Consider the following 27,850-nt stretch of genomic DNA (forward strand, 5'->3'; position numbering starts at 1 on the left):
TTTGGGACTTTTTTTGTCCCTGTGGAAGAGCAGGGTCTTTTTTGTCCCCTGAAAACAGCCTGGTTAGTGATTGGATAGATCGCTAAGCAGGATGTGTCGTAGTACTCTACACGACAACAACACACGCCATTTGTAAAAACCGGCGAAGCAGTGTTCCCAACTTAGAGACTTTGTTGCTAAATTTAGCGACTTTTCAGACCCCTTAGCGACTATTTTTCAAGAAAGCGACTGGAGACAAATCTAGCGACTCCTTCTTACTCTTCTTCACGAGCCGGTAACGAGCAGGAGGCCGGCTTGTTAAGAAGAGTCGCAGTTAGCTACAGTTAGCTCTGTAGCAGTACAGTGTGTATGTGCTGCTGCTTCAGGAGGTGTTCACTTAGCGATCTCTGTTTGTTTACAACAAGCACCGGACACTCTGTGCACAGTTAGCGATGCCGTTAATTCACAATCACTATGTTTATAATCAGCGGAGACTCTGTGCATAATTAGCCATGTTGCTTTCAGCTGCTGACGTTGTGCACATTTAGCGACGGAGAAAACCATACGTCACCTCCAGAGTCTCTAAATCCCTCTGGGGGCTAACTTGTAGTGGAGACACGCAAAGTGAGTGGACTTTTGAGAGGGTGTGGCCTGAGACTTTCTCGGTGGACACTTTCCCCCTAGTGAAAACACGGCTATTATGGTCTATGGTCAATAGAAAGATATGGTGCAGATGTCTCTTTATAGAGATGGTAAATGGACTGCACTTATATAGCGCTTTTAACCAAAGCTCTTTACACTACAGACTGCATTCATTCACCCGTTCACACACACATTCATACTGGTGGCAGAGGCTACCCTAAACGGTGCCACCTGCCACCATTGGGAATTCATTCACACACCGATGAACGCAGCATCGGGAGCAATCTGGGGTTCAGTATCTCGCCAAGGTCTTCGACATGTAGGCTGCCATGGTCAGGGATTGAACCACGACCACCCGATCAATGGGTGACTGCTCTACCAACTGAGCCCTAGCCTCCCCGAGTGAAGCTCAGCAGCAGTGGTTTTGGAAAGACAGCCTGTCTCATACTGTGTTGTTTAATGCAAGCTATAGAACTGCAGACATCCCTGTGAAAATTATTACCTTATTACAAAGATTGGAAGTGAAAGAAATACAGGCCACCAGTCACAAAAGTAAAAAGAAATGGTCGTCACTGAGAATGTTTGCTCACACTCCTCTACACTTATATTTATCTACAGGAATCCCAATTAGTATGATTGCATATACATTTTTTTTTGCATTTTTGCAAATCAGGGATGTGTTAGGCCTACAAATCTACTACTGTGCTTGTCAGTTTGTTTGGGTATGGCCAAGGACAAAGCTAATTTTGTTATATAGCCTCCTGCCGTGCAGTACTCCAGTGGGTCCTTTGTCATCGTTTCTGTAAATCTGAAACCGCCTAATGTAGTTTTTCCTCCCTGTATAGTCACTGAAAAGATTTCCAACCATGCAGTGAGTTGATATTTTCAACATTCTTACCATAACAAACTCTACGAGCCACACAGTGACTGACATGCCAGAGTTCCAGGAGCGAGCAAGTAAGTACAATGGTACATTGTATGGTGGTCCTGAATCAGGGCTGCTAAAGTGATGAGGTCTAATTGATGTCCAAATGGTCCGGTTGACCCACTTTGTATACCAGGTTTGTTTACACAAAATCACAAACAATAGGCAAAAGAAAAACATACAGTTACCATTAGCACACCAACAGTATTAACCTGTAAATATATCACATCTTTTCCATATCTGAAGTGAACTGAAGTTTAATTAAGAGCTGAAGTAAAATTTAATCCATCACAGCAATTTACATGTCAAACAAGTCAGGCTCTTGAAAACAGAGCACATCCAGTCAAATGTACATCAACCTTGTTCATCCCCCCGTTGATCCTATACAGTATTTACACATGTGCAAAAGAATTTAATACAACAAATCAAAGGGTGAAATCTCTCACTACCCCAGACCCAGCGTTTGTTTGGCAATTGTCTCAAACCTCACAGGAAGGCGAATTGTCTTGCTCAGGTTGAAGGAAAAAATCTGACCGGAAATGACTCTACCCATCATCCTCTGCTCTGCTCAGAGGATATGGGTGACCTACTTTGAGTCCAAACTTTGCTGCTCGCAAACAGAAAGCAGCGAACACCACATTCTTGAAGGAAAGCAACATTGTCCAAAGCAGCAAAGACACCCTGCAGTGCACACAGGTTTTAATACTGATTTGTGGTATTGCTCTTCATACCAAAAGAACCACGTCGAGTCAGTGAAACGTGGTGCATCCAAACACGACTTCTGCCAATTCTGTGTTTGAGTGCAAGATCAATGAGGCCACTCTAGTGTCAAAAACAAAAAAAGGAAATGGTGAATTTCAGAAATAAGGCAAATCTCGATCCCATTGTGACAGGAAATAAACTATTACAGCTAAGGGGAAAATTGAAAGCCATCTAGCAGATAAATATTGGCGAAGAAAATTTGATTTTCTGCCAGAGTTTGAGAGCAAAGACGGAGCCAAGATTGTGTAGTTTTACAGGTTTCTGTAAAAATTTGTAAAAGTGCACGAATTATGTATGACCTGAAAGGCAAAAGGGGTCCCGAGCATGATCTTCTGCCAAGTGCTGCAACAGCTTAATAGGTTTAGAATTAGCCTGTCGGAAGCATGAAGAAAGGGATTACTGTAAGATCCAGAGCCAAAGGAAACGAGAAGCAGTGACACAGTGAGAGGAGATCAAGTTAAACACAACAGTATAATGTATCAGAAAAAAAGAAGAGATCCTCTGGCTCATGGAGGATTGTGTGCTGGTGTCTTCTCTCACGTCTTCCCTGAAGGTGAGAGGCACTGCATGCATAAGTAGACTGTTTGCTGACATTGTGTTCGTCTGGTAAACAAATACCGACGTAGTTATCACACTGAATCCAGCCTCAAAGAGCTCCTCCATATAATGCAGTAGGTAGTTATGAGGAATAAATATCAACAAAATAAAAGTGCTTACAGTGAGATTCACTGAATCCCTCACCCTTTTTACACATTCAGGTCAAAATGGACTCAAATGTGAATATTCATGTCACTGCTGTAGTAATACAAGCAGCTCACCCTTCAGATAATTTTATCTATGTTTAGGCAACATAGGGATTTCTCTCAAGAGTAGATTTGTTTGCCACTTTTTGGGGCTTTATTGTACTGTACTCTCAGTTGTTTGGATTTTCTTGATAATAGAATAATTCTGGTTTATTACAACTTTGGTTTTGTTTATTATTTCTACTGGCTGTGATAAAACTGGGGCAAGAAAGGCGATCGGATGGGTTGTAAATAAGCCATCCTTCGTGACACAGAAAAACTGAGTGAGCACCGGAAACCTTAAAGAGAGACAAAGCTAATGTTAATTGGATGACTTTAGTTGCTACAGCTAAAAAATCTGCCAGACAGCTGTTATTTCAGCCAGCACAATCAATGTCCACCTAATAGGGCTGGGCGATATATCGATATATAAAAAATATATCGATATATTTTTAAATGTGATATGGAATTAGACCATATCGCATATATCAATATAGTACAATTTTTTTTTCTTTATCTATAAATGCTGCCCTTACTAGGGTTTGTCATATTTAGTTCTTTTGTAATGTTCGTTATTCTTTTCTCATATAATTGTGTAAATGTGCACTTTTTGGAATAATAAATAAACAGTTTCAATAAAACTACTTGTGACATGTCATATTTGAATCTGACTGAACATTTGCTGTCACTTTGCCATAAAAATATCGGGATATATATATGGTACATCGATATTCAGCCTAAATATGTCGAGATATGACTTTTGGTCCATAACGCCCAGCCCTACTACCTACAACCCTGATTCCAAAAAGTTTGGATGCTGTGAAAAACACAACACAAACAGAATGCAATGATTTGCAAATCCTTTGTAACCTACATTCAATTCACATTTTGTAAATATATACACTCAATTTGAATTTGATGAATTCCGTTTTTTGTTACGTTTCAGATATTGTCTTAGATTTTGCATATTTTAATAACACCTGTTGTCTTTTCTTGAATTTAAAGGCCGTAGAGAACAATGGCCAAAACTATGAAAGTAAGACCCAAGTTGTAATAAACTAGTATTATCTTTTAAAGCACCAGTGTGTAGGATTTAGGGTAACTTATTCTGCCCTACAAAGTCTAACTGCAGTAACTACGCAAAGGGTAAAACGGAGAAAAACTGGAACGTTTTTTAGCGTTTTTTAACTGGCAAGCCAATTTAGTTATAGGTAGGTAAGTGATATGACACTTATTTCAACATGTATTGATTATGTAATTTTTATGCTCAAAAATCATGACGATTTATTTGACCTTTGACCCCAAAAATGTTACTGCACTCTGGTTTGCATTGCTGTAAAAGGTTCTAATAGTAATGCAAAAACAGAGTGCAGTAACTACAATGTTGTTGTCTTCTTTCAGCTTTTATATTTTGTTTTCAGTGAATAAACATTTTCAAATTGGTTTTGTTTAAAGTGTATTTAAAAGTGTTTAACAACTCTATTCAAATATGTGTGTATTTTAGACTTAATATTGTTAAGTAATGGTATATTTTAGTCTTAATATAACTTTATCTTACTTTTTTACTTCATCACTATCTAGATAATAATTTCCCTTTCAAATAAACTTATAATTTCTATTATTCTTGTCTTCAGTAACTGCAGTTACTGCAATTTTTATGATTATTTCCCTGAAATCAAGCAAAATTGAAATCTAAAACTTTGTCACAAGATAAAACGGACATCAAGGAGTTCATTTTTAGTTATAACTCAATGTCAACCAAAAATGTAGTTACTGCAGTTAGACTTTGTAGGGCAGTATTGGCAGAAACAAAATAACATTCAAAATTATGTTTTCATTGGTGTATTATCACTCCAAACTGAGAATTGTTGTGTTTTCGTTGGCTTAGAATGGGCCCTTCACATCTACCACATTTACACAAGGATCTACACTCTTCTTCTCAGAGTCCACAGTGAGGCAACGGCATGTTTCTATAGTAGCCCAGAAGAGCCAAACTGGATCTAGATAGGGCCTTTTCATGTTTGTAATGATAAGTGAAGGGCAACATTGGTTCTCTACATGCTTGGAAAGGGAGGAGAGAAGCCACTAAATCCTAAACACTGGACCTATAAGCTCTCTTCCCTATGAACTGTGTGAATCACTTTGGAATTCAAATTCAGTGTTTTGTGTTTAAGGCTCTATATAAGTAATGGTGACCTGTCTCCATCGTTATACATTCTGGTATACTGGTTAGGGGCGTGTCTGGGACCAGTTGAATTATCTTGAAGCCAGTAATGGACAGAATGAGAAAAACACCAACCACAAGCACCTGCTGGCTGCTCACTAACTGATAAAATGTCCCCCACCCACACAACCAACGAAGCAGCCTGCAGAAAAAAAGAAAAAAAACAACGTATCCTCAAGCACCAAAGTTTGGTATTTTTTCCCTCCGAGACTACTGAGCAAAACTGACCGTGACAGTAGATGTTTGTCTACAAATACCATCATACTGTGTGTTTTAATTACCTGAGCATTCAGGGCAAACCTGCATTTGATGCCAAAAACAGAATCAAATCTGAATGTCGACATTAGGAACATTTATGCTGGTGGTCGCGTACCAGGCTGAAATCACTTTGTAAGTCAGGTTCTGTCAAAGTCTTCCAACATTCCACACATTGAGGTGATTGTGTTTAAATATTGGCCCTTTGGGTGAATGTAGGCTGTAATGATCACAGGGTAATGTCTCATATTGCAATATGTAACAATTAGCACCGAGTCCGAGATGGTATTTGTGGACAAAATGTCTCGTTGTCACTTTGACTTTCTCTTCTAATTGAATCCAGGACTTTTGGGGTCATTTTGCTCTTCCGGCACGCTCGAGTAATTTTACAAAGAGGAAGTGGAAGCTGTGATGTGATTAGCCTGAGACTAAGCTGCAATTTGGAGCAGCAGCAGCGGTGGCGGCGGCAGCAGCAGCGACGGCGGTGGGTGTCACACCTCTCCCCTCCAATATAAAGAAAGACACAGCTAGTGGAGGACTGCATGTGCTTAGACAGTGGGAGGAAGTGAGCTATGATACAAACAACGACTATTCTAATTATTGTTCCCTCGTTTAAAAAGCAGTAATCCCCTGTGATGTGGTCTAGGTTAACAGTAGCTGATGAGATGTGTACATGTGCTTGATTGGCCGAGTCTGTGTTGCCGTTTGCTCGTCCATCACGTGTCCCAGTCGAGCTCTCTGCAGGCGATACGGACCAGCCTGAGCTCCAGTTCAAAGGCGTCGGGCCGTTCCTGAGGGTTGGCCGACAGCATCTCCCTGATCAGCTGCTTCATGTGGCTGTTCATGCTCTTTTTCCTGGCGGGGATCAGCAGCTCCATCTTTGGGTTCTCTAATAGGGCCTCCCCTAAGGGTACAATCTCTGAGCCCTGCTGCACGTAGCTCCCCAGCAGCTCCTTCTGAGTCTCCACGTCCACAAAGGTGATGCGCTCAACCATGGCCCAGATAATCACCCCCAGGGCAAAGATATCCGCTTTGGCCGTGTAGTGGCCCTCCCACACCTCCGGGGCCATGTAGAAGTCTGTTCCGCAAGCTGTGGACAGGAAGCACTTGTTGACACTGGCCGGCTCCTCGGGGTTGAGCCCGGAGGTGGAGCAGACTTTGCTCAGGCCGAAGTCGGCCACTTTGAGGGTGGGCTCGGAGGAACCGGTGGGCGTGCAGGCCTGGGAGATGAGGATGTTGTCTGGTTTGAGGTCACGGTGGATGATCTGGTTGCGGTGCAGGAAGGCCAGGGCGCTGCCCAGCTGCAGCATGAAGCTGGTGTTGGTCTTGCGGCTGGGCTTGCGGGACAGCAGGTAGGCGTTCATGTCGCCCCCATCACAGAAGTCCATGACGAACCACAAGTAGTAGGCACAGCACGGGTCGAATGTGATCTCGCCTTTCAGAGACGTCTCCACCAGCTGCAGTAGGAAAGCGAAAACAAAGAAAAAAGTCAACATGATTTCTGAAGGACAGTCAGGCTCTGCATGCTCCACAAGTTGGGATGGGCTAATATCAGACTGTTTTGCAAGTCAAAATATTATGGTAAACAGTATTATCATGACATTTGTCAAGCTTTCCTGATATACTACTGTTAGAGCTGAAATGTAGAATTTTACTTCACTGTGCTGGACTTAAAATTGACTTGAAATGAGGGCTGCAACTAACGATTATTTTCACTATCGATTAATCTGTCATTTATTTAAACCTATCTAAACATATCTAAAACATATCTAAAATTGCAGTTTCATCAAATCTGGTTAAGTGCACGGTCCTATGTGTGGCCCTGTGGTAGTGTTGATGAAAAATTGTGGCCCCCTCTAGCATTTAAGTTGCCCATCCCTGATTTAAATGATTAATCGATTAGTTGTTTGGTCAATAAAATGTATAAAATATCAATCAGTGTTTCCCAAACCACAAGATGACGTCCTCAAATCTCTTGTTTTTTGTCCACAAACCAAAGAGATATTCAGTTTATTGTCATAAAGGAACAAAGAAACCAGAAATATTCACATTGAAGAAGCTGAAATCAGACAATTTGGACTTATTGCCTTTCAAAAACTGCTTAAACCAATTATTAGAGTAATTTAATAATGTTCGATTAATTGTTGCAGCTCTACTTGAAATGCATCTCATCGAACTTAAACACAGAACCTTACACCGCAACTCAGAGCGACTCTGCAAAAGAATTGGTATCCCTTTATATTCTGATTTCTTTTGGATGTTAATTGTTAAAAGAGAGTGCAAAAGGAAGAACATGTTTCAAAGCACACAGAACCAAACACTGATGAACCACGGAAAATCTACATTCGGCTCCCACAAGCCTCTGGCACCCCTGAACTAAAGAAACCTTCGAATTAAACCTTTGGAAGAACATAATTGGCATGATCTCGAGTCAGCAACAGCTCTTTGACAGTCATGTAAAATGTGTAGTGGTTAGGGATGGGAATTAAGAACTGGTTCCAGTTGAGAACCATCTCAAAATTGATCAATTGGATCTGTATGCCTTTGAAATGATAAATTCCTTTTATAAATGCTGGCGTGTTATTCAGTTGGACGTTGCAAAACCGTGGTGTCTGCTTGTAATGTTTGTAAAACGATAATTGCCAGTAAGGGTGGAAACACCAGCATTGAGCTGAAACATCCATCCATCCATTTTCCTCCGCTTTGCAATGGCTACCTGTGAATTTTAGGATCCAGTTTAAGGTTTTATTAATTGTTTTTAAGTGCTTAAATCGTCTGGCACCGTCTTATTTATCAGAGCTTTTAAAACCCCACAGTACTTCCAGAGCACTTAGGTCGTCTAACCAGCTGCTCCTGGTCGTACCGCGGTCCAGACTTTGTACTCGTGGGGACAGAGCCTTCTCTGTGGCGGCCCCAAAGCTGTGGAACAGTTTTATTCTTTTTATTGTTTTTATTTATACCCAGTTGTGTATGATTTATTCTTTTTTAATAACTGCACAGCACTTTGGTCAACTGAGGTTGTTTTTAAATGTGCTCTATAAATAAACTTTGACTTGACTTGACTTATCCGGGGCCGGGTCGCGGGGGCAGCAGGCTAATAAACATCGGCTTAAAATCCAGGAATTCCATTTATGTGCATCAGTATTTACACTAGGGTTGTCAAAAGTATCGATACTTAAAAAAGCATCAATACTAAAACATTGTATTCGGATACGATACTCATTTTCAAAAGTATCGATAGTTTATTGGTATGTGTGTAAAGCATAGCCAAGGAAGGAACACTTAGGTTATTTTTACTTTTTTATCAAGCTTGCCTTATATTGTTCACAGCATACAACCTCAAAATATTGATCTAATTGTTATTGTTTATTGTATTTATTTATTTTTTGCACTACCTCAGACTTGAAGCTTGTTATTATAGTTCCAGTTTCTTTTTGCATAACTGCTTATTATAAATATTTAACCTGTGGTTCTTTTCATTTTTACATGTTGCATTTTTCTTGTTAATAAAAGTATTTCTGTTAAATTTTGGGGGCTTTGTTGTTATCCTTGTGTTATCGAAAATGGTATCGAGTATCGAATATTTTCCTGAGTATCGGTATCGAGTTGAAAATTTTAGTATCGTGACAACCCTAATTTACAGGGAATAAAAACAAAGCCAAGCATTACTTGAACCCCAACAGACAAAACAGCAACAAGTAGAACCAACATTATTATATCAAGTTCCAATCTGGCTTACATGATTATTAATACAGTGTAAAGCAGCGCTGCAGTGTGAGGACGACAAAATGTCACTCATAACTAAACAAGCAAGGTCGCTCTGGCTTTGTATTCATAACATGTTGTCTCCCACCTTCCTTTATGGGCCATTTTTTAAATCAAAGCAGCGTGAGAGGCCTCTCATCTTTTATGTCTGCTGCAGGAAGTGAGTTCATTTAATCTCCCTTTTTGACAGCAGACCACAAACCTGTGAGCTTTCATCCATCTCATATTAAATTATGATTAAATGGGATGTGTTTCTGGAAATTGATAGATGGTGTTCTGTATTAACACACTGAAAACTGTATGTTTGGTACGGAAAAATGTAGACTTCAAATGGCTACATTTTCAGAGAAAAATTTCAGTGTGAACCCAGGAGAAAACTTTCATTTGAAAAATTTGAAAATAAATAATGCACGGAGTTAAATTGGCAGTGGAAATACAATAAGTGAAAAAATGCTGAAATGGCATATACATTTGCTTATCTACAGTATTGAAATTATTTTCAGCAGACTTTTTACAAATTTAGTCCTTTCAAGTTCATGAAAAAAACAGTCAAAATCACGAAAAACGTCAAAATAACGACAAAAAAGTTGAAGTCGAGAGAAAAAAGTCAAAATGAGAAAAAATAGTTGAAGCCATGAAGAAAAAGTCAAAATACCAAGAAAGAAGTTGAAGTCATGACAAAAATGTCAAAATAATGAGAAAATAGTCAAAATAATGAGAAAATAGTCAAAATAACAAGAAAAAAGTTCAAGTTAAAACTGGGCCAGGAGAAAACTGTCATTTGAAAAATTTGAAAATAAATAATGCATGAAGTTAAATTGGCAGTGGAAATACAATAACTGAAGAAATGCTGAAATGGCATATACATTTGCTTATCTACAGTATTGGAATTATTTTCAGCAGACTTTTTACAAATTTAGTCCTTTCAAGTTCATGGAAAAAAACAGTCAAAATCACGAAAAAAGTCAAAATAACGACAAAAAAGTTGAAGTCGAGAGAAAAAAGTCAAAATGAGAAAAAATAGTTGAAGTCCCGAAGAAAAAGTCAAGATAACAAGAAAGAAGTCGAAGTCACGAGAAGAAAGTCAAAATAACAAGAAGAAAGTCAAAATAACAAGAAAATAGTTAAGAGAAGAAAGTCAAAATGAGAGATAAACTTCTGTTTTCATTCTGTTTAGGGTCGTTTTAACTGATAATAAAAATAAATAATGATAGTTTTCTGAGGTGGTTTTCGTACCGTGAAACTCTCATACTGTTCATGTATGTATGATTCATGTAAATATCGCTTTTTTTATGGGGTGATTTTAAAAATAAATTTTTCCTCACCAGAATTGATTCTATTATGTCATATCCGTGTCCAGAACAACTTTGGCCCTGCTGTCAGTGTTTGCAACTTAGCGACTTTGTCCTTCATTTTCAAAAAAGCGACTAGCAAAAAAATCTAGCGACTTTTGCTGGTGTTACTGGAGACTTTTGGAGACTCGTTTAAAAATCGAGCAACTTTTGCTGGTGTTACTGGAGACTTTTGGAGACTCATTCTATAAAATCTAGCGACTTTTGCTGGTATTACTGGAGACTTTTGGAGACTCGTTCTTTAAAAATCTAGCAACTTTTGCTGGTATTACTGGAGACTTTTGGAGACTCGTTCTTACTCTTCTCAACAAGCCACAGGGGCTGCCGGCTGCCCCTCCCTTGTCCCAAAGCATTCACAGTCCTCCCGCAGGAGTCTCTCCCAGCTGCAGTCAGAGCCAGATCGTCCAGTCTGCAATTGCTGCATACGCTGATTGATGGTTTACAGTCAGTGTCTCTTTTGGGTCAGTTTTGCTGGTCTCGGGGCCGGATAAAGGAGGAGGGTTGGAATTATGACAGAAGACAGCGCTCTTGCAGTTCTAAACATATTCAGGGTGTTTTTTTACTCACTTTTTGTTAGGGGTGCTCCGATTTGACCGATCTAACAAGGCCGATCAAATTACATGAAATCAAGGAGAGTGAGAAAAAAAAAACAGGTTAAAATCTGCGAGAATTACCATCATGTATAAATATACCATAGGTTTTGCATTTCTGCATACAATGGGGATAAACGTTTCAATATAAAGATCATTTTAGGCTTTAGGCCGCCAAAAGAAAGAAATCGTTCTTTTTCCGGTCACGTAAAATGCAGCTTGTGATTGGCTGTATCACTTTGTTATGGTCATGTGATTTGAGCACGCTCTCTGTCTCGTCAAGTTTGACTCGAAAGAAAATGGCTTCGCTGGTCTGGCAGTTTTTCAAGATTTCCGAGAAAGACAACAAAAACGCTATTTGTAATGTTTGCTCAAAAGAAGTTCCTCGGTGATCAGAAATATCGGATCGACAAGGTTATTCCTCTCTCCTATGTTGCCCGGTACAAGTACATGCATTACCTCAGAGAGCAGTGATTATGTACAGAACAGGGTTTTGAAAAAACTGTTTAATTTGAAACATTTTATTTCATGGCTCACATTTGTGCTGTTTCTTTTCTTTTAGAGCCTCTAAATAGGCCAAGTGTTTTACTTTTTATCTTACAGCACTACTTTAGAGAGCACTAACTAGGCACTTTACTTATATTTCAAAAACATGTCGGTTAATCTATCGAACAATTCATTAGATTAAGTTAATTATATTAAAACTAGCCCACATTTGTGCTGTAGACATATATGGGTGCCATCTCCGATCCACAATCTTGATGAAGTGGCTCCTACCAAAAATTTAAACCTATGGTGATAGAGAGCATGTGTAAAAAATGTAGTGCTTTTGTCCGGCGTGTCCCCTTTATTCTTAAATCTGGTCCTAAGCCGCCTGACTAATAACCACTGACAGAAGTAAAAATAGTAGTTGAAGTAGACGAACTGTTAGTTTATGAGCAAAGCTTGTTTAGGCTGGATGAACCACACATTAAGCTTTCTGAAGTAAACTGCATTACTGGAGATACAAACGCTCTGAATGTGTGTAGTAGATAATTCCTAGTGGAAACCCTGCTGTAAACAAATGGCTGCAAATTGTTTGACATGCCACGAGCCAAAGAATCCACTACCCAAAAAGAATAGATGCAAATTATCCCACAGTTGGTGCGGTCAGATAATTCTCCCCATTATCATTTGTTCTTCTGTAAGCACGTACTGGAACATTACAGAGCAATAAAAAAGAGCTGGAATAAAGGGATTCTGGGAAAGCGTCCAACGCTAGCGTTGCAAAAAACCGGAATGAACGGTCTGACAATAGCCCCGCGTGCCGCTGAGAGACTATAATCAGGCAGCGGCAGAGTGCCTGTGTGCCCGCCGTCAGGCAGCAGGGAGGCACTGTGACATGACAGGCTGCAGACAGGTTGACTAGGGAGGGGAGCCCCCCCCCCCCCAACCTGATACACACTCATGTGACTGTTGGGTTGGAGGCCAGAGACAACACAGATCAGACTAGAAACTTCCAATTCTTCTTCAAATGCACATCAGCAGCACACACAGAGGGATATAAACCAGGGTTCAACTGCTTATGTATTATTCCAAGTGCCAATATTGGTGCAGATATTTACTGTCTCCATAACGTAATCTCCGACACTAATAACTTTAAGTTTACACAACAAACAGCTAGCTTGCATCCGATGACTCACTTTGTGTTTTTGGAAAAAAATCACAGACATTAATGTTTAACCAATTAGATCTACTTTGTAGGGTTGTCAAAATTATCGATACTCAAAAAAGTATCAATACTCAAAAAAGTATCAATACTCAAAAAAGTATCAATACTCAAAAAAGTATCAATACTAAAACGTTGTATCCGGATACCATACTCATTTTCAAAAGTATCGATACCTAGCCAAGGAATGAACACTTAAGTTAGTTATTTTTTTTATCAATCTTGCCTAATATTGTTCACAGCATACAACCTCAAAATATTGTTGTAATTGTTATCGTTTATTGTATTTATTTATTTTTTGCACTACCTCAGATCTGAAGCTTGTTATCATAGTTGCAGTTTCTTTTTGCACAACTGGTTTTTAATATAAATATTTAACCTGTGGTTCTGTTCATTTTTACATGTCGCATTTTTCTTGTTAATAAAAATATTTCTGTTAAATTTTGGGGTCTTTGTCTTTATCCTGGTGGTATCGAAAATGGTATCGAGTATCAAATATTTTCCTGAGTATCGGTATCGAGTTGAAAATTTTAGTATCGTGACAACCCTAATTCCAAGTGCCAATATTGGTGCAGATATTTACTGTCTCCATAATGTAATCTCTGACACTAATAACTTTAAGTTTCCACAATAAACAGCTAGCTTGCAGCCGATGACTCGCTTTGCGTTTTTGGAAAAAAAATCACTGACATTTATGTTTAACCAATTAGATCTACTTTGTCACAAAAAGACAAGTCATCTTTGCCAACAGCGATATGTAAACAGTACTTGGTAGTAGGGCTGGGCGATATATCGCTATATTTTTAAATGTGATATGGAATTACTATGGAATCCCAAATCATTACATAAAAATATAGTGTCTATTTTAAGACACAGTAGTGTGTTTTTCAAATGTCTGATAAAATGTCACATTACAGTGGGTTAAGCTGGATTCCTCGCCTGGCTGTTGTCTACTTCCCCATCCTGACATCAGCTCTGTGACTTGCGGACAGGAATGCTTGGCCCCTTGCCAGCAAAGATTCAGCTCACAGATTTTTAACAAGATCTGCTTTTGGAGGGTGTGGAAGGCAGCTAATGAGATAACATTAGCTGATCTGAAACAGCAGTTTTATGGTTATGTTTGAACTGCCAGCCGATCTAAGGATTTCAGATTTATTTTTACTTATCGTTATAGCCAACGTTAATTATGTAATAAATCATTCCCTAGAGCTACAGTTATTTTGGGTTGGATGCATCACATGGTAACAGTCAGACAACCACACGGGTGATTTTACTTCTTTTACAACTTTTCTGACTATACAGTATGTTCCTACAGAATACTGGCAACTTTGACAGGTGAAGGCCAAACATTTTTTTCATTGTGGATGCTGCAACACCCTTATCTGGCATTTCCATTCACTTTCAATTTCCCAGTACTTGATAGTCTGGTTATTCCTCACTGACTATTAAAATAACAACAGCTGCTCTGTATCTATGCTAGTGTTGTATTGTATCCATTCCAAAGAAATGGAAACTCACAGACACAGATGCTTAAAGTCAGGTAGAGTGCTAAAACGATCACCTTCTGAGTACTGTCACATTAAATTACTTTTGTTTCTTTTGGTTACCACGGTAACGTAAGGTCATAGTTGAGGCTGACTGTATTTTTCCCCGGGCTGGACAGAACTCCCCCGTAACCATCTTTACGTTGTTTTTCTTTTTTTTTTACCTTCAAGTCTGACATATAAATGGTGTTTGAGCTTCCCTTGCATAAAATAAACGTGCAGTGTGAAGGTAAAGACTTGTTTTTCTGTTCTTATTACAACTTTAACAACCCATGGAGACCCCCGGATCTCTACAGTACCCAATAATGAATTCATAACCTATGTGCAATTACAGCAAATCAGATTAAATAAGACAAACAGCTAGGTAATGTTGCAGTGGCCAGTTAGCACTATTGGCTTACCCATATAGTAGACGATAGTAATCTGATAGTAGTTAATGTAGATTAACCCAATGTTGTTAACATGGCATCAATCGAATCATAATGATGACGTCATATTTATGGAAACAATTTTGATGGAGTGAAAACACAGACACCAGACAATAGGCACACCAGCAGCAAAGTAACAAAATAAAAATCATTGCATCTGGCTTGTGTCACCACTCTGTATTAATTGATAGAGGTTGCATGAACTAAATTTATATTTGATCTCAGAAAAAAAAGACGCTCCCCTGACAATCATCATGTTTTTAAGTTTTCTTCAGTATCAAAGTAATCCTGTGATAACTGTCTGTACATCTATAACAACACTGCAAACAGGAACTGCTAACATTTAATTCAGAATACTTTTTAGAATTGTGCCTGTGTGCCAAAATATAGGCTAATATTAGGGTATGGGGTGCCTAAGACTTGTTTAGTTCTTTATTTATGTAAATTCACCAAGGAAACACCATCAATGAAGGATCAATCGATATCAATTGTGGAAGAAATCTTTTTAATGGAAAAATTGACACATATATTGAGGCTGCAGGAAGCCCAACTGGACAGGAAGTGGGAAAAATGGACCCTAAACGCTGATACTGGACTGGCATAATAGTTGAAAGATATACCATTGTAAAAGATTGTAAGAATAGTGTGCACTCCCCAGGCAGACTTGGGTTTGGTTTGCTTGTATTTGTTTTAATTGTTGCCAAAATTTGTCAATAAAAACAAAAAATAGGCTAAAAGACAGGACTCCAGTTCTTGCCCACCACTAACTCATTGACTATATTTCAGCCGTGCTAACATTATGGGGAACTGTAGTTCAATAACTTGATAGTGTAATAGTAGAATATTAATAATGAAGAATTAATGAAGAATTACAAATAGGCCTTGGCATTTATGTGATCGCGATTAGTGATCGCGAGATATTTCAGGTCGATAACGGATCAGCTGTGAGCATATTTACTTGATCAAACAGGTCGGAAACTAGGGCTGGGCAATATATCGATATAAAAGATATATCAATATATTTTAAAATGAGATATGGAATTAGACCATATCACACATATCAATATAGTTCAATTTTTTTTCTTTTATATATAAATGTTATATATACACTAGGGTTTGTCATATTTAGTTCTTTTGTAATGTTCATTATTCTTTTCTCATATATAATAAATATATTTATTTAAGAAAAAGATAGGCCTATTTATTTTCAAAGGCTGTTTTTATTAAAGATATATTTTTATTTAAATGTTCACTTTATGGTGCTTTTAAAAAAAGCCCAGTATTTATGTTTACTTCAATAAACGGTTTTACAAAAAAAATACTTGTGACATGTTATATTTGACTTTGACTGAACATTTGCTCTCACTTTGCGATAAAAATATCGGGATATATATCGTATATCGATATTCAGCCTAAATATATCGGGATATGACTTTTGGTCCATATCGCCCAGCCCTAGTGACAACAGCCAATCAGAGAAGCAAACAGAAAGACCTAAACCCGGGGCTGTGGGCAGCCAAACAGATGTCAGCCATGACTTGGAGCAATAAACCAGGGAGGTACAGGTGAATGTTGGGAAACAGCAAAGGAAATTAAAATCCATCCGCCGCTGTACAGGTATGTTGCATAGCGCACCATATCGTCACAACGGCTATGGTGCGTTCAAGAGCGTGGGACATATGAAAACTTAATTCAATTTAAATAACTCAATCAACTCAACTCAATTTATTACTGAGTGGAACTTCAACCACAGTTCAATAAACAAGTTAATAAAACATTGACAGCGTGGGCTTTCTAACAACAACAAATCTCACAGTTTATTTATTTTGGGTCTTGCACAGGTGCAAAAACAGTGTTATTCTATATTTTTCTACATTTGTTGTACTGCTGAGTAAAAATTGTTTATATTTTTTTTATGTTCATCTTATTTAATTTGCTTTGATATTCACTTTGAATGTTATTAAAATATTTAACTAATCTCTAGTTTCTTTAGTTGTCAGTACAGATGCTTTAAAACTGGCAGTTTAAAATAATATATAAAAAATTGTGATAATAATCAAGATCGGACGATATGAAAAAATATATCTTTTTTTTGTCATATTGCCCAGTCCTAATTAGGGCTAGGCTGATTTGTAATTATTTAAGTTACAGATTATGTAAATTTCCTTCACTGGAATCAATAAAAAGAAATGGACAGAAAGAAAGACCAAAAGTCTTAATATCAACAAAGTACACTATAGTCTAATTCAAGACATCAGTCAGCACCAATAATGCAGTTGAAAATGGAAGCTGATAGCCAGCGCTTCCAAAACATTTCACATATGATTTGCTTAAAACTTTCCTGATATGTATAATGACATCTATTTGAACTTTCTCACGGATTCTGGCCCTGATGACCTCTGGATGAAACACAGTGAAATATACATGATCCCTAATTACCCATTAGAAGGTAGATTAATCCATTTTGCATACATTCACAGTTTATGTTAACCTTAGCCACTCCAAGAAAAACACAACTAAACAACTTCAACTGAAGCCTCCATGCACCCCACCATCACTTGCAATGAGGTGAACAAAGGTGAACCACTGCCATTGGCAAATCAAGCCTTACACTGTGTTCCAAATTATTATGCAACTGAGTTTTTTCTGCGATTTTCCTAAATAGTCGATGCAAATGACAGTCAGCATAATTTAAGTCATCAACCATTAGTTTAATGAATTGTAATGTGATTGGACAAACCTCTCAATGATAACAGTATTTTTTTAAAAATAAAAAACTTAAAATGCACTGTTCCACATTATTACGCACGACAGAGTTTTATAACATTTTATAGGTTTTTAAGAACTGAAAATGCTCATTTTTGGATTTTCCAGCATTCGGAGGTCATATTTACTGAAATCAAAAGCTATTTCAATCAAAATCATCTTAACAAGTCAAGTTACATTTTAATATAGGACCCCTTATTTGATAGCAGCTTCACAATTCTTGCATCCATTGACCTTGTGAGTGTTTGGAGAGTTTGTGCTTGAATTTCTTTGCAGGATGTCAGAATAGCCTCCCAGAGCTGCTGTTTGGATGTGAACTGCCTCCCACCCTCATAGATCTTTCGCTTGAGGATGCTCCAAAGGTTCTCAATAGGGTTGAGGTCAGGGAAGGATGGGGGCCACACCATGAGTTTCTCTCATTTTATGCCCATAGCAGCCAATGATGCAGAGGTATTCCTTGCAGCATGAGATGGTGCATTGTCATGCATGAAGATGATTTTGTTACTGAAAGCACGGTTCTTCTTTTTGTACCATGGGAGAAAGTGGTCAGTCAGAAACTCCAAATACTTTTCAGAGGTCATTTTCACACCTTCAGGGACCCTAACGGGGCCGACCAGCTCTCTCCCCATGATTCCAGCCCAAAACATGCCTCGCCACCTCCTTGCTGACGTCGCAGCCTTGTTGGGACATGGTGGCCGCCCACCAACCATCCACCACTCCATCCATCTGGATCATCCAGGGTTGCACGGCACTCATCAATGAACAAGACTGTTTGACGATTAGTCTTCATGTATTTCTGGGCCCACTGCAGCCGTTTCTGCTTGTGAGCATTGGTTAGGGGTGGCCGAATAGAATAACTGATAGAATAACGCATAACTGCAAGCCTCTGGAGGATGCTACACCTTGATGTTCGTGGGACTCCAGAGGCACCAGCAGCTTCAAATATCTGTTTGCTACTTTGTAATGGCATTTTAGCAGCTGTTCTCTTAATCCGATGTTTTTGTCTGGCAGAAACCTTCTTCATTGTGCCTTTATCTGCACAAACCCGTGTGTGCTCTGAATCAGCCACAAATCTCTTAACAGTACGATGATCACGATTAAGTTTTCGCGAAATATCTAAAGTTTTCATACCTTGTCCAAGGCATTGAACTATTTCACGCTTTTCGGCAGCAGAGAGATCCTTATTCTTTCTCATATTGCTTGGAAATGGTCATCTGCTTAATAATGTGGAACGCCCTTCTAAAGTAGTTTTTCCTTAATTGGGCTCACCTCGCAAACTAATTATCACAGGTGTCTGAAATTGATTTCAGTGATCCAAAGAGCCCTGAGACACAATACCATCCATGAGTTTAATTGAAAATCAAAAAATGTAATCTTTATGTCACTTAAATACTATTTGCGTAATAATTTGGAACGCGGTGTAGTTGCAGATCACAGTCAAAAACGTGAATAGTAAAGTACCAGTACTTACTTGTCTCAGAGGAGGTTTACAGGCCACCGATTTGACTCACTGTGGCTAAAACACGCTGCAAGAGTGACAGTCTCACGCGTTCTCTTGTCTGTATACTGTTGCTCTGCACGCACACACACCACCTCCACACACACATACATGTAGGAGAAGACAGAGGCGTAAGCTCCACCAGAAATTAAAGCAAACATGAGGGCTGTTTCCACTACCAGGCAATACCTGGACAATACCCGGAATGAGGCGTCTCACTCGCCGAAACGCCCCTAATTTGAATATGAGCAGTCCGGAGCCGGCTTTTGTCAGGACTTCTTTCGTCCCTGTAGAAGAGCAGGGTCTTTTTTCTCCTTTGAAAACAGCCTGGTTACTGATTGGATAGATCGTTAAGCAGGATGTGACGTAGTACTCTACACGACTTAGCGACTTTGTTGCTGAATTTAGCGACTTTTCAGACCCCCTTAGACTATTTTTCAAGAAAGCGACTGGAGACAAATCCAGCGACTCCTTCTTACTCTTCTTAATGAGCCGCTAACGAGCCAGAGGCCGGCTTGTTAAGAAGAGCTGTTAGCTGCAGTTAGCTATAGTTAGCTCTGTAGCAGTACAGTGTGTATGTGCTGCTGCTGCAGGAGGTGTTCACTTAGCAATCTCTGTTTGTTTACAACAAGCACCGGACACTCTGTGCACAGTTAGCGATGCTGTTAATTCACAATCACTATGTTTATGATCAGCAGAGACTCTGTGCATTATTAGCCATGCTGCTTTCAGCTGCTGACGTTGTGCACAGTTATCGACGGCGAAAACCATACGTCACCTCCAGAGTCTCTAAATCCCTCTGGGGGCTAACTTGTAGTGGAGACACGCAGAGTGAGCGGACTTTTGAGAGGGTGTGGCCTGAGACTTTCCCGGTGGACACTTTTCCCTCCTAGTCGAACACGGCTATTATACCCATCTTTACTGTTCAACATCAACACAGCCTCAATACAGGATTATTTTTAAGTATAATGCCCCCAACCCTCTGCCAGTGAATTCTCCTCACCTCCAGGTAGAGCGGGGAGCTGGAGCCATGGTTCATCCTCTGGGCCAGCTGGTCCCGCTGCAGGATACACTCCTCCAAGTGGATGACGTTTGGGTGCTGGCTTTGGATGCTGCTGAGAGCCCAGAACTCCCGCAGTGCCAGCTCCACATTCTCTGGAGAGTGGCAGCGGATCTTCTTAACCGCCACCCGGGCCCCTGTGCGCTTCACTACTGCCTCATAGACCACACCGTAACTGCCACGCCCCACCTCCTGGATCAGCTCGTACTTCGGCTGGCTGCTTACCATCCTAGTCCTCACTGCGGACAAAAAAACATGGGGTTAGTTTTCCATGGACTTTATTTCTGTGTGGAAAGTATGTAGGCCTACTTTACTTTCGATGGAATCTCATACCGTATAACTGGTTAATCTCATACCATGTAACAGGTTTTGCAAGACTAAGTGTAAAGACATGCCACTACCCACGTGAGACTGTAACAGGGCAGAACCTCTGAATGACGCAATCTTGCCAATGACAAATCATTTAGTATTTTCTGTCAATCTGTGACATAGAAGCAACACGGAGGAGAGCTCCAACACAGAAACAACTGAGCATCTTCAGTGGCTTGTATCCAAGAAAAATGCCACGTCCCTGATTTAGACACATTTTGGCTTTAGGGAAGATGACACCAAATAAAAAAGAGTCAAATGTAAACACTGCAGAAAAAAACATTTGCAAGAAATTAAAGTTATTTATTTTCTCCTGTTTGAGAAGTTGATTTCTACTAAATTTCATTTCAAGCAATGCTTTGATTTCAGTTCTTATCAGTTTTTATTCAAATCATAACTACAACATAGTTCTTCTTTGTGTTTTTCCTATGAAATATGCATTCTTTCATTAGAAATTAAAGGTCCCAGCTATAACTATGAGGGCAAAAAAGAAAAACAAAATAATTCTTAATTAATCGTAATCATGGTAAAATGTTCAATTGATTGACCTATTGATTTGAGGTCATATCGCCCAGCCCTAGACTGTACTGCTCATAAGACACCAGAAATACATTTTTAATGGATGAATTACATTAAATGCACACCTTTTATTATTATTATTATTATTATTATTATTATTATTATGATAAGATCCTTACCAACTAGTGGGGCAAACAATGCAAAGTTTGCAGGGTTTTTCCAACCTATCCAACTGGAAGGAGGTCAGCCTTTCATCTTTTAGACAACCACCTGGGAAGTCTTATTCTTTTTTTTATTTTTAGCCAAAACTGCTGTGTGCCTTTCATTAGGAACTGTTAAAATTTGTATTTTAACTTATGTATCTATTTTAGAATGAGTATTTGAATATTTTCTGGCCAATGTTGACACACCGACAAAGCACACATTTGTGAACATCTCTTTACACTTAAGCATGTAAGTCAAATTATATACTTCTGAATATTCAGATGGGTTTGATAAACTGCTTTGTAGAGAAAAGAAAGGCTGATGGTGGCCATTATGATGCTGGAGGTAGCTAGATCAATTAAAGAGAAGGAGACAGAACCCTAACAGGGTATTTGCTGCCGCTGCTATATTATGCCCGTCGCTTCTTCAGAATAGGGAATAGTTTTTTGTTTTTTTTAACTCTGTAGCAGTGAAAGGGGTTTCCTCTACATGTAATTGATGGTGGCGCACCCCCATGGCAAAATAAAAGCCACCACACCTACAGAATAATGTTTTGCTTTTTTTTTTACCTTGTTTTTATGTTGTTTTATGTTTATATTAATGTAAATTATTGTTTTAAATGTGATTTTGGCACAAAACATGGTGTTTTTCATGAAATGTGACGCTACGCTGCAAATACCCTTATTTTGAAAAACCAACACCAGAGTCACCACCTGCCTGTCTGGCTGCAGCGCGCGAAAGATGAAGAGAGTCGAGAGGCAACAGTCTGACATGGAGGGAGAGAAAAGGGCGAAAGAAAGGTACCCAAGCTAGGTTACATTTGATACAGTTTTGTTCAAACCAGAGAAAATGACCCTGATATATAGTTGGATTCACATTTATCCCAAGTAGTTTTATTGAAACCGTTTATTTAAGTCAGCATATATACTGTATAACAACAGGAGTACCTTTTTTTAAATCAAAGCTCCATAAAGTGCACATTTAAATACAAAAATATCTCATATAAAAAAAGCCTATGGATCACAAAGATCACAGTGCAAATTTGAACTATATTGATATGGTCTAATTCCATATCACATTTAAAAATATATCGATATATCGCCCAGCCCTAATCATAACTAAGAGGTTTTAAAAAATAATCTCTACAATCTGGAGCTAAACTATTTAACTGCGGTCTCAGAAAAAGGGATGCTGTCTAAGCTACATGCTATCCTAGACAATGTCTCCCACCTACTCCATGATGAGCTCGCTAAAAGAAGGACAGTATTCAGTAAGAGACTCCTTCCACAGAGATGTACACAGAGAGCCAGAGAGCGTCAGACACTGAGTCAATAGACTGAACCTGGACTCTCAATCATGTCAGTACATTGCACCTTATTATCATTTTATTGTCACATGTCATCACCTTACATGTGTATTAGGACTGGGCAATATATCGATATAAAAGATATATCGATATAATGTTAAAAGTGATATGAAATTAGACCATATCGCAAATATCGATATAGTTTTTTTTCTTCTTTAAATATAAATACTGACCTTACTAGGGTTTGTCTTATTTAGTTCTTTTGTAATGTTTGTAATTCTTTTCCCATATAAATATATTTATTTTGAAAAAAGATTGGCCTATTTTATTTCATAGGCACTTTATGGAGATTTGATTTACCAAAAAAAAAAAAGGCTCTACTGTTATACAGTATTTATTTTTTACTTAAATAAACTGTTTTAATAAAACTGCTCGTTACATGTCATATTTGACTTTAACTGAAAGTCTGCTCTCACTTCGTGATAAAAATATTGGGATATATATCGTATATCGATATTCAGCCTACATATATGGGGATATGACTTTTGGTCCATATCACCCAGCCCTAATGTGTACTAAAAGTATTTTTTAAGCCTGTATATTTTGTTATTTCATAATATATATATATATATATATATATATATATGCACACACACACACACACACACTTTCTTTCGATTCTTGTTGGAGTAACTGGAGCGAAAACAAATTTCCCCTTCTGAATTCTATACAACTGATGCAAAGTGAAACTACTGATACTCATCATCCTCTTCAACATAAGGCTTTATTTTGAAAGTCCCATGGAACTTCTTTGTCAACATTTCTGTCTAAGTACACCTCCTTCCTAATCACTCAAAACTGTGTGAGAGGCCTAGTGCCAGGCAGATAATGGCAAGCAGCCAAGAAAAAAACAATGAGGATGTTTACTCCCATCTTTTTAAAAAAATAAATTATTTTTATTCCAATGTGTGCAAGAACTCTTGTCTATTATGTTTTAGTTGCTTTTTGTGAGTAGATTTAAATGTAACTGAATGTTTTAAATGGGGATATGATGTTGTCTTTATATATCGCATGCCCCTGGATTTAGTCAATCATAATTGTATGGAGGCAGCAATAATCATACCGTTGTCCAAAGAATCAATATGAAATTGTAACATGATGAAACTTGTAAATTACACTTGTAATAGGAGCGTATCCTTTCTATCTCTTTACCAGGGGACTGTGACATTCAGTGTATTTTCAATTTGTCCAGGGTCTAGAATACCCAATAATGATATATTGGATATTACCTTTTGAGGTAGGGCTGGGCGATATGGACCAAAAGTCATATCCCGATATATTTAGGCTGAATATCAATATACAATATATATATCCCGATATTTTTTTTATCACAAAGTGAGAGCAAATGTTCAGTCAAAGTCAAAGCCAAACATGACATGTCACAAGTAGTTTTATTCAAACTTTTTATTTAAGTGAATATAAACACTGTAAAACAAAAGGAGTACCTTTTTTCCCCACATCAAAGCTCCATAAAGTGCAGATTTAAATAAAAAAATAAAATAAATAACAATAGCCTATGAAATAATAGGCCAATCTTTTTTTCCAAATAAATATATTTATATGAGAAAAGAATAACGAATGTGATAAAATAAATAAATATGACAAACCCTATTAAGTACAGCATTTATATATAAAGAAAGTAATTTTTTTAACTATATCGATATATGAAATATGATCTAATTCCATATCACATTTAAAAATATATCGATATATCGCCCAGCCCTACTTGGAGGCCAATTATATTTTCCTTTCCACCAAACTTCCACAAAAAAATTTTCCTGATCAACACATTTTCTCTTACAATTCTTCTATAGGTTTCCTGTTATTATTGTTATCAAATTCCTCAATAACCCAAAAAGCTTTCCCTGAAGTTCTCATGTGGGGGTGTTACTTGACCAAACACTGCCTAATTGGTTGACTTGGTTGGTATGCTGGGGCAAGTAGGTGGGTGGTATTCTGATAGATAATTGACCTATGTTGTTGTTCCCTGAAGCATAAACAATGTTTTTCCAAATAAACACAACAGCATTCCTTCCACAAAATGAGGAAACCTGCCTAAAAAATACTACACCTCAACTACACCACATATTAGAGCCAAAAAATGACCACTGTGTTAAACTGACACCAAGTTTCACAAACTGGTGTCCGTTACAGGGCATTTATGACTGCATGCCATGACACTGGCATGCCATACTTTGAAAATTGGAAGTGTAGAAAAGGCAAACCCCACCAGAAGAGTTCAGCCAAATCAAGCTCACTCATTCATATTGTTCAGTTACATAATCCTGAACCGCTTGCCAGAAGAGTACAGCACCAGGTCTACTTACTGCTAGAGCTGGGCGATATATCGATATACAAAAGAGTTCAATGTATTTTTAAATGTGATATGGAATTAGACCATATCGCATATATCGATATAGTTCAATTTATTTTCTCCTTCTATATAAATGCTGCCCTTACTAGGGTTTGTCATATTTAGTTCATTTGTAATGTTCATTATTCTTTTTTCATATAAATATATTTATTTCAGAAAAATATTGGTGTATTTAATTTCATAGACTATTTTTATTTAAATGTGCACATTTTGGAGCTTTGATTTTTTTTGTTTATTAAAAAAAGGGTACTCCTGTTATACAGTATTTATGTTCACTTAAATAAACATTTTCAATAAAAGTACTTGTGACATGTCATATGACTTTGACTTAACATTTGCTCTCACTTTGCGATAAAAATATCAGGATATATATCGTATAAGGATATTCAGCCTAAATATATCGGGATATGACTTTTGGTCCATATGGCCCAGCCCTACTTATTGCTACTAATTACTTTCCTAATCTAGTATTCTATTGTTTTGCAACAACTTATGAAGATACTAATATTCCTTGTAAAGAATGTGAGAATATGTAAAAATGTAAAATTATTTATAAACTAATTGATTAATGGAATAATGTATTCTGCATTACCTGTAATGGAATTAGTAAAAACAACACCATAATAAAACCTGCATGTGTAAGTGTTGGTTTGGACAATTACATGTCCCATGTGACACAAGTATAAACTCATAAAATTAATTTCATATGTCACCCAGGCCTTGACTGTAATGCTCATAGGACTTAATTAATAGATTAATTACAAATACACACCTTGTATTATTATTATTATTATTATTATTATTATAATAAGGTCCTTACGAACTAGTGGGGCATAATTATGAACTAATTGATTAATGGAATAATGTATTCTGCATTACCTGTAATGAAATTAGAAAAAGACGATTACATGTCCCTTGTGACACATATGACATATATATATAACCTCGTCAGTAACATTATGCAATCAATATATAATGTATATATACACTGTAGTAGTTAGCATTGCAAAAAAACTGCAATGACGAGTCTGCCATACTGGAAGCGACTGGACAACCAGTCATTGAGAGTTCAAAGTCACTCAAACACCTGCCTGTACATGGCTATTCAGTGTAAAAATCATAAAACTTAATATTAATATAAACCTAGTTGACCCTGACAGGTTTGATGATGAGAAACATCTCCAAAAAGTCAGAAGTCAAATGTAAACACTGCAGAAAAAAGATATGCACTCTTTCATTAGAAATAAAATGTCCCAGCTTTAACTATGAGGGCAAAAAATTAAAAGAATTCTTAATTAATCGTAATCATGGTAAAATGTTTAATTAATTATTGATTTGAGGTCATAGCCCAGCCATAGGCTGTAATGCTCATAGACACCAGAAATACATTTTTAATGGATGAATTACAAATACACACCTTTTATTGTCATTATTATTATTATTATTATTATTATTATTATAAGATCCTTACCAACTAGTGAGGCATAATTATAAACTTATTGATTAATGGAATAATTTATTCTGCATTACCAGTAATGACATTAGTAAAAAAAAAAAAACACCCTAAAAAGATGCATGTGTAAGTGTTGGTTCGGACAATTACATGTCCCATGTGACACGTATGACATAAGTAACATTATGCAATCAATATATAATGTATATACACTGTAGTAGTTAGCACTGCAACAAAACTGAACTTACTAGTCTACCAAACTGTAAGCGACTAGACAACTAGTCATTGAGAGTTCAAAGTCACTCAAACACCTGCCTGTACATGGCTATTCAGTGTAAAAATCATAAAACTTAATATTCATATAAACCTAGTTGACCCTGACAGGTTTGATGATGACAAACATCTCCAAAAAGTCGGAAGCTAAAAGCTGTCTCCTTGACAGAGATAATGATAGTCACAGCATGCTAACGGGCTAATTAGAGCTCCACTTGGCTGATTGGCTAACAGGCTAGCAGCTCTGTGGCCTGGCCACCATCAGCTAACGATGTTGTTGCTTAGCTAACGTTAGCTAATCACGTTAACAGCAGCTAACAAAGAGTCCAGCTCTCGCCAGCACAGCCGACAAATACAAGCTACATGCAGACAGACAATCCAAACCTAAAACAAGTCCATTGCGATTAAATTGTCCGAACATTGAAGCATGTAGGAGGCATGCATGATAACACAGGCTATTGACAGTTTATTGTCCAGTGTGTGTGTATGTGCGCGCGCGTGTGTGTGTGTGTGTGTCATGAAGATTTCAACCAGATTCCTGAAAACACACCTGCAGACAAGTAGCCACAGCAGACAAGACAATAGTGGAAATGTAGAAGAGGTGTTCGGCTGCAAGTTGTCATCTTTTCAGTCTTACCTTTGACTCGTTTCTCTGGGGTTCATTTGTTGTCTTCCTCACTCTCCCTGGCAGCCATTACCGCCGCACACGTTCTGCTCGCACAGTCAAACCAAGCAGGTTTAGTCAAACACTGGACGTGAGAGCGAGCAGCTGCTGAGCACAGCAGCGCAGCGGTGGCCACAACGAGGCGACTTCCGGCTACACATTTCAAAATAAACTCCAGTTCCAAAAGAGCAATGAATCCTTCTGTGGTGTGGTACAGAATTTAAACCTCTGAAGTCCAGGAGATTTTGGTTCAAATTTGTCAACTTGCCATGCATTAATTTCTGTCTGTTTAGCATCTTTCAGTCTGTCCTTACATCACATGTATGGTTCCTTTTTCTCCACACAAAC

At 38.0% G+C, this 27,850-nt stretch overlaps 1 protein-coding gene across 1 annotated transcript; it reads right to left on the minus strand.

The window, feature by feature from the left end:
* Positions 1-1,148: 1,148 nt before the first annotated feature.
* Positions 1,149-27,850, minus strand: pdik1l (PDLIM1 interacting kinase 1 like). The gene is made up of 3 exons (XM_059349609.1): positions 27,476-27,850; positions 20,224-20,519; positions 1,149-7,026 (listed from the first exon to the last, which is right to left on the minus strand). Exons 2-3 carry the CDS (start codon positions 20,506-20,508, stop codon positions 6,286-6,288), a joined length of 1,026 nt encoding a protein of 341 aa, XP_059205592.1. The 5' UTR covers positions 20,509-20,519; positions 27,476-27,850; the 3' UTR covers positions 1,149-6,285.

The sequence above is a fragment of the Centropristis striata genome, chromosome 14 (assembly GCF_030273125.1).
Source record: "Centropristis striata isolate RG_2023a ecotype Rhode Island chromosome 14, C.striata_1.0, whole genome shotgun sequence".
Lineage (NCBI taxonomy): Eukaryota > Metazoa > Chordata > Actinopteri > Perciformes > Serranidae > Centropristis > Centropristis striata.

Bases quoted from the DNA above. Each gene is read 5' to 3' on its own strand.
- pdik1l (XM_059349609.1), bottom strand. From the start codon at position 20,508: ATGGTAAGCAGCCAGCCGAAGTACGAGCTGATCCAGGAGGTGGGGCGT. The intron at 7,027-20,223 runs GTGAGGAGAATT...TTCCTACTGCAG, and splicing joins GCTCCCCGCTCTACCTGGAG to CTGGTGGAGACGTCTCTGAA.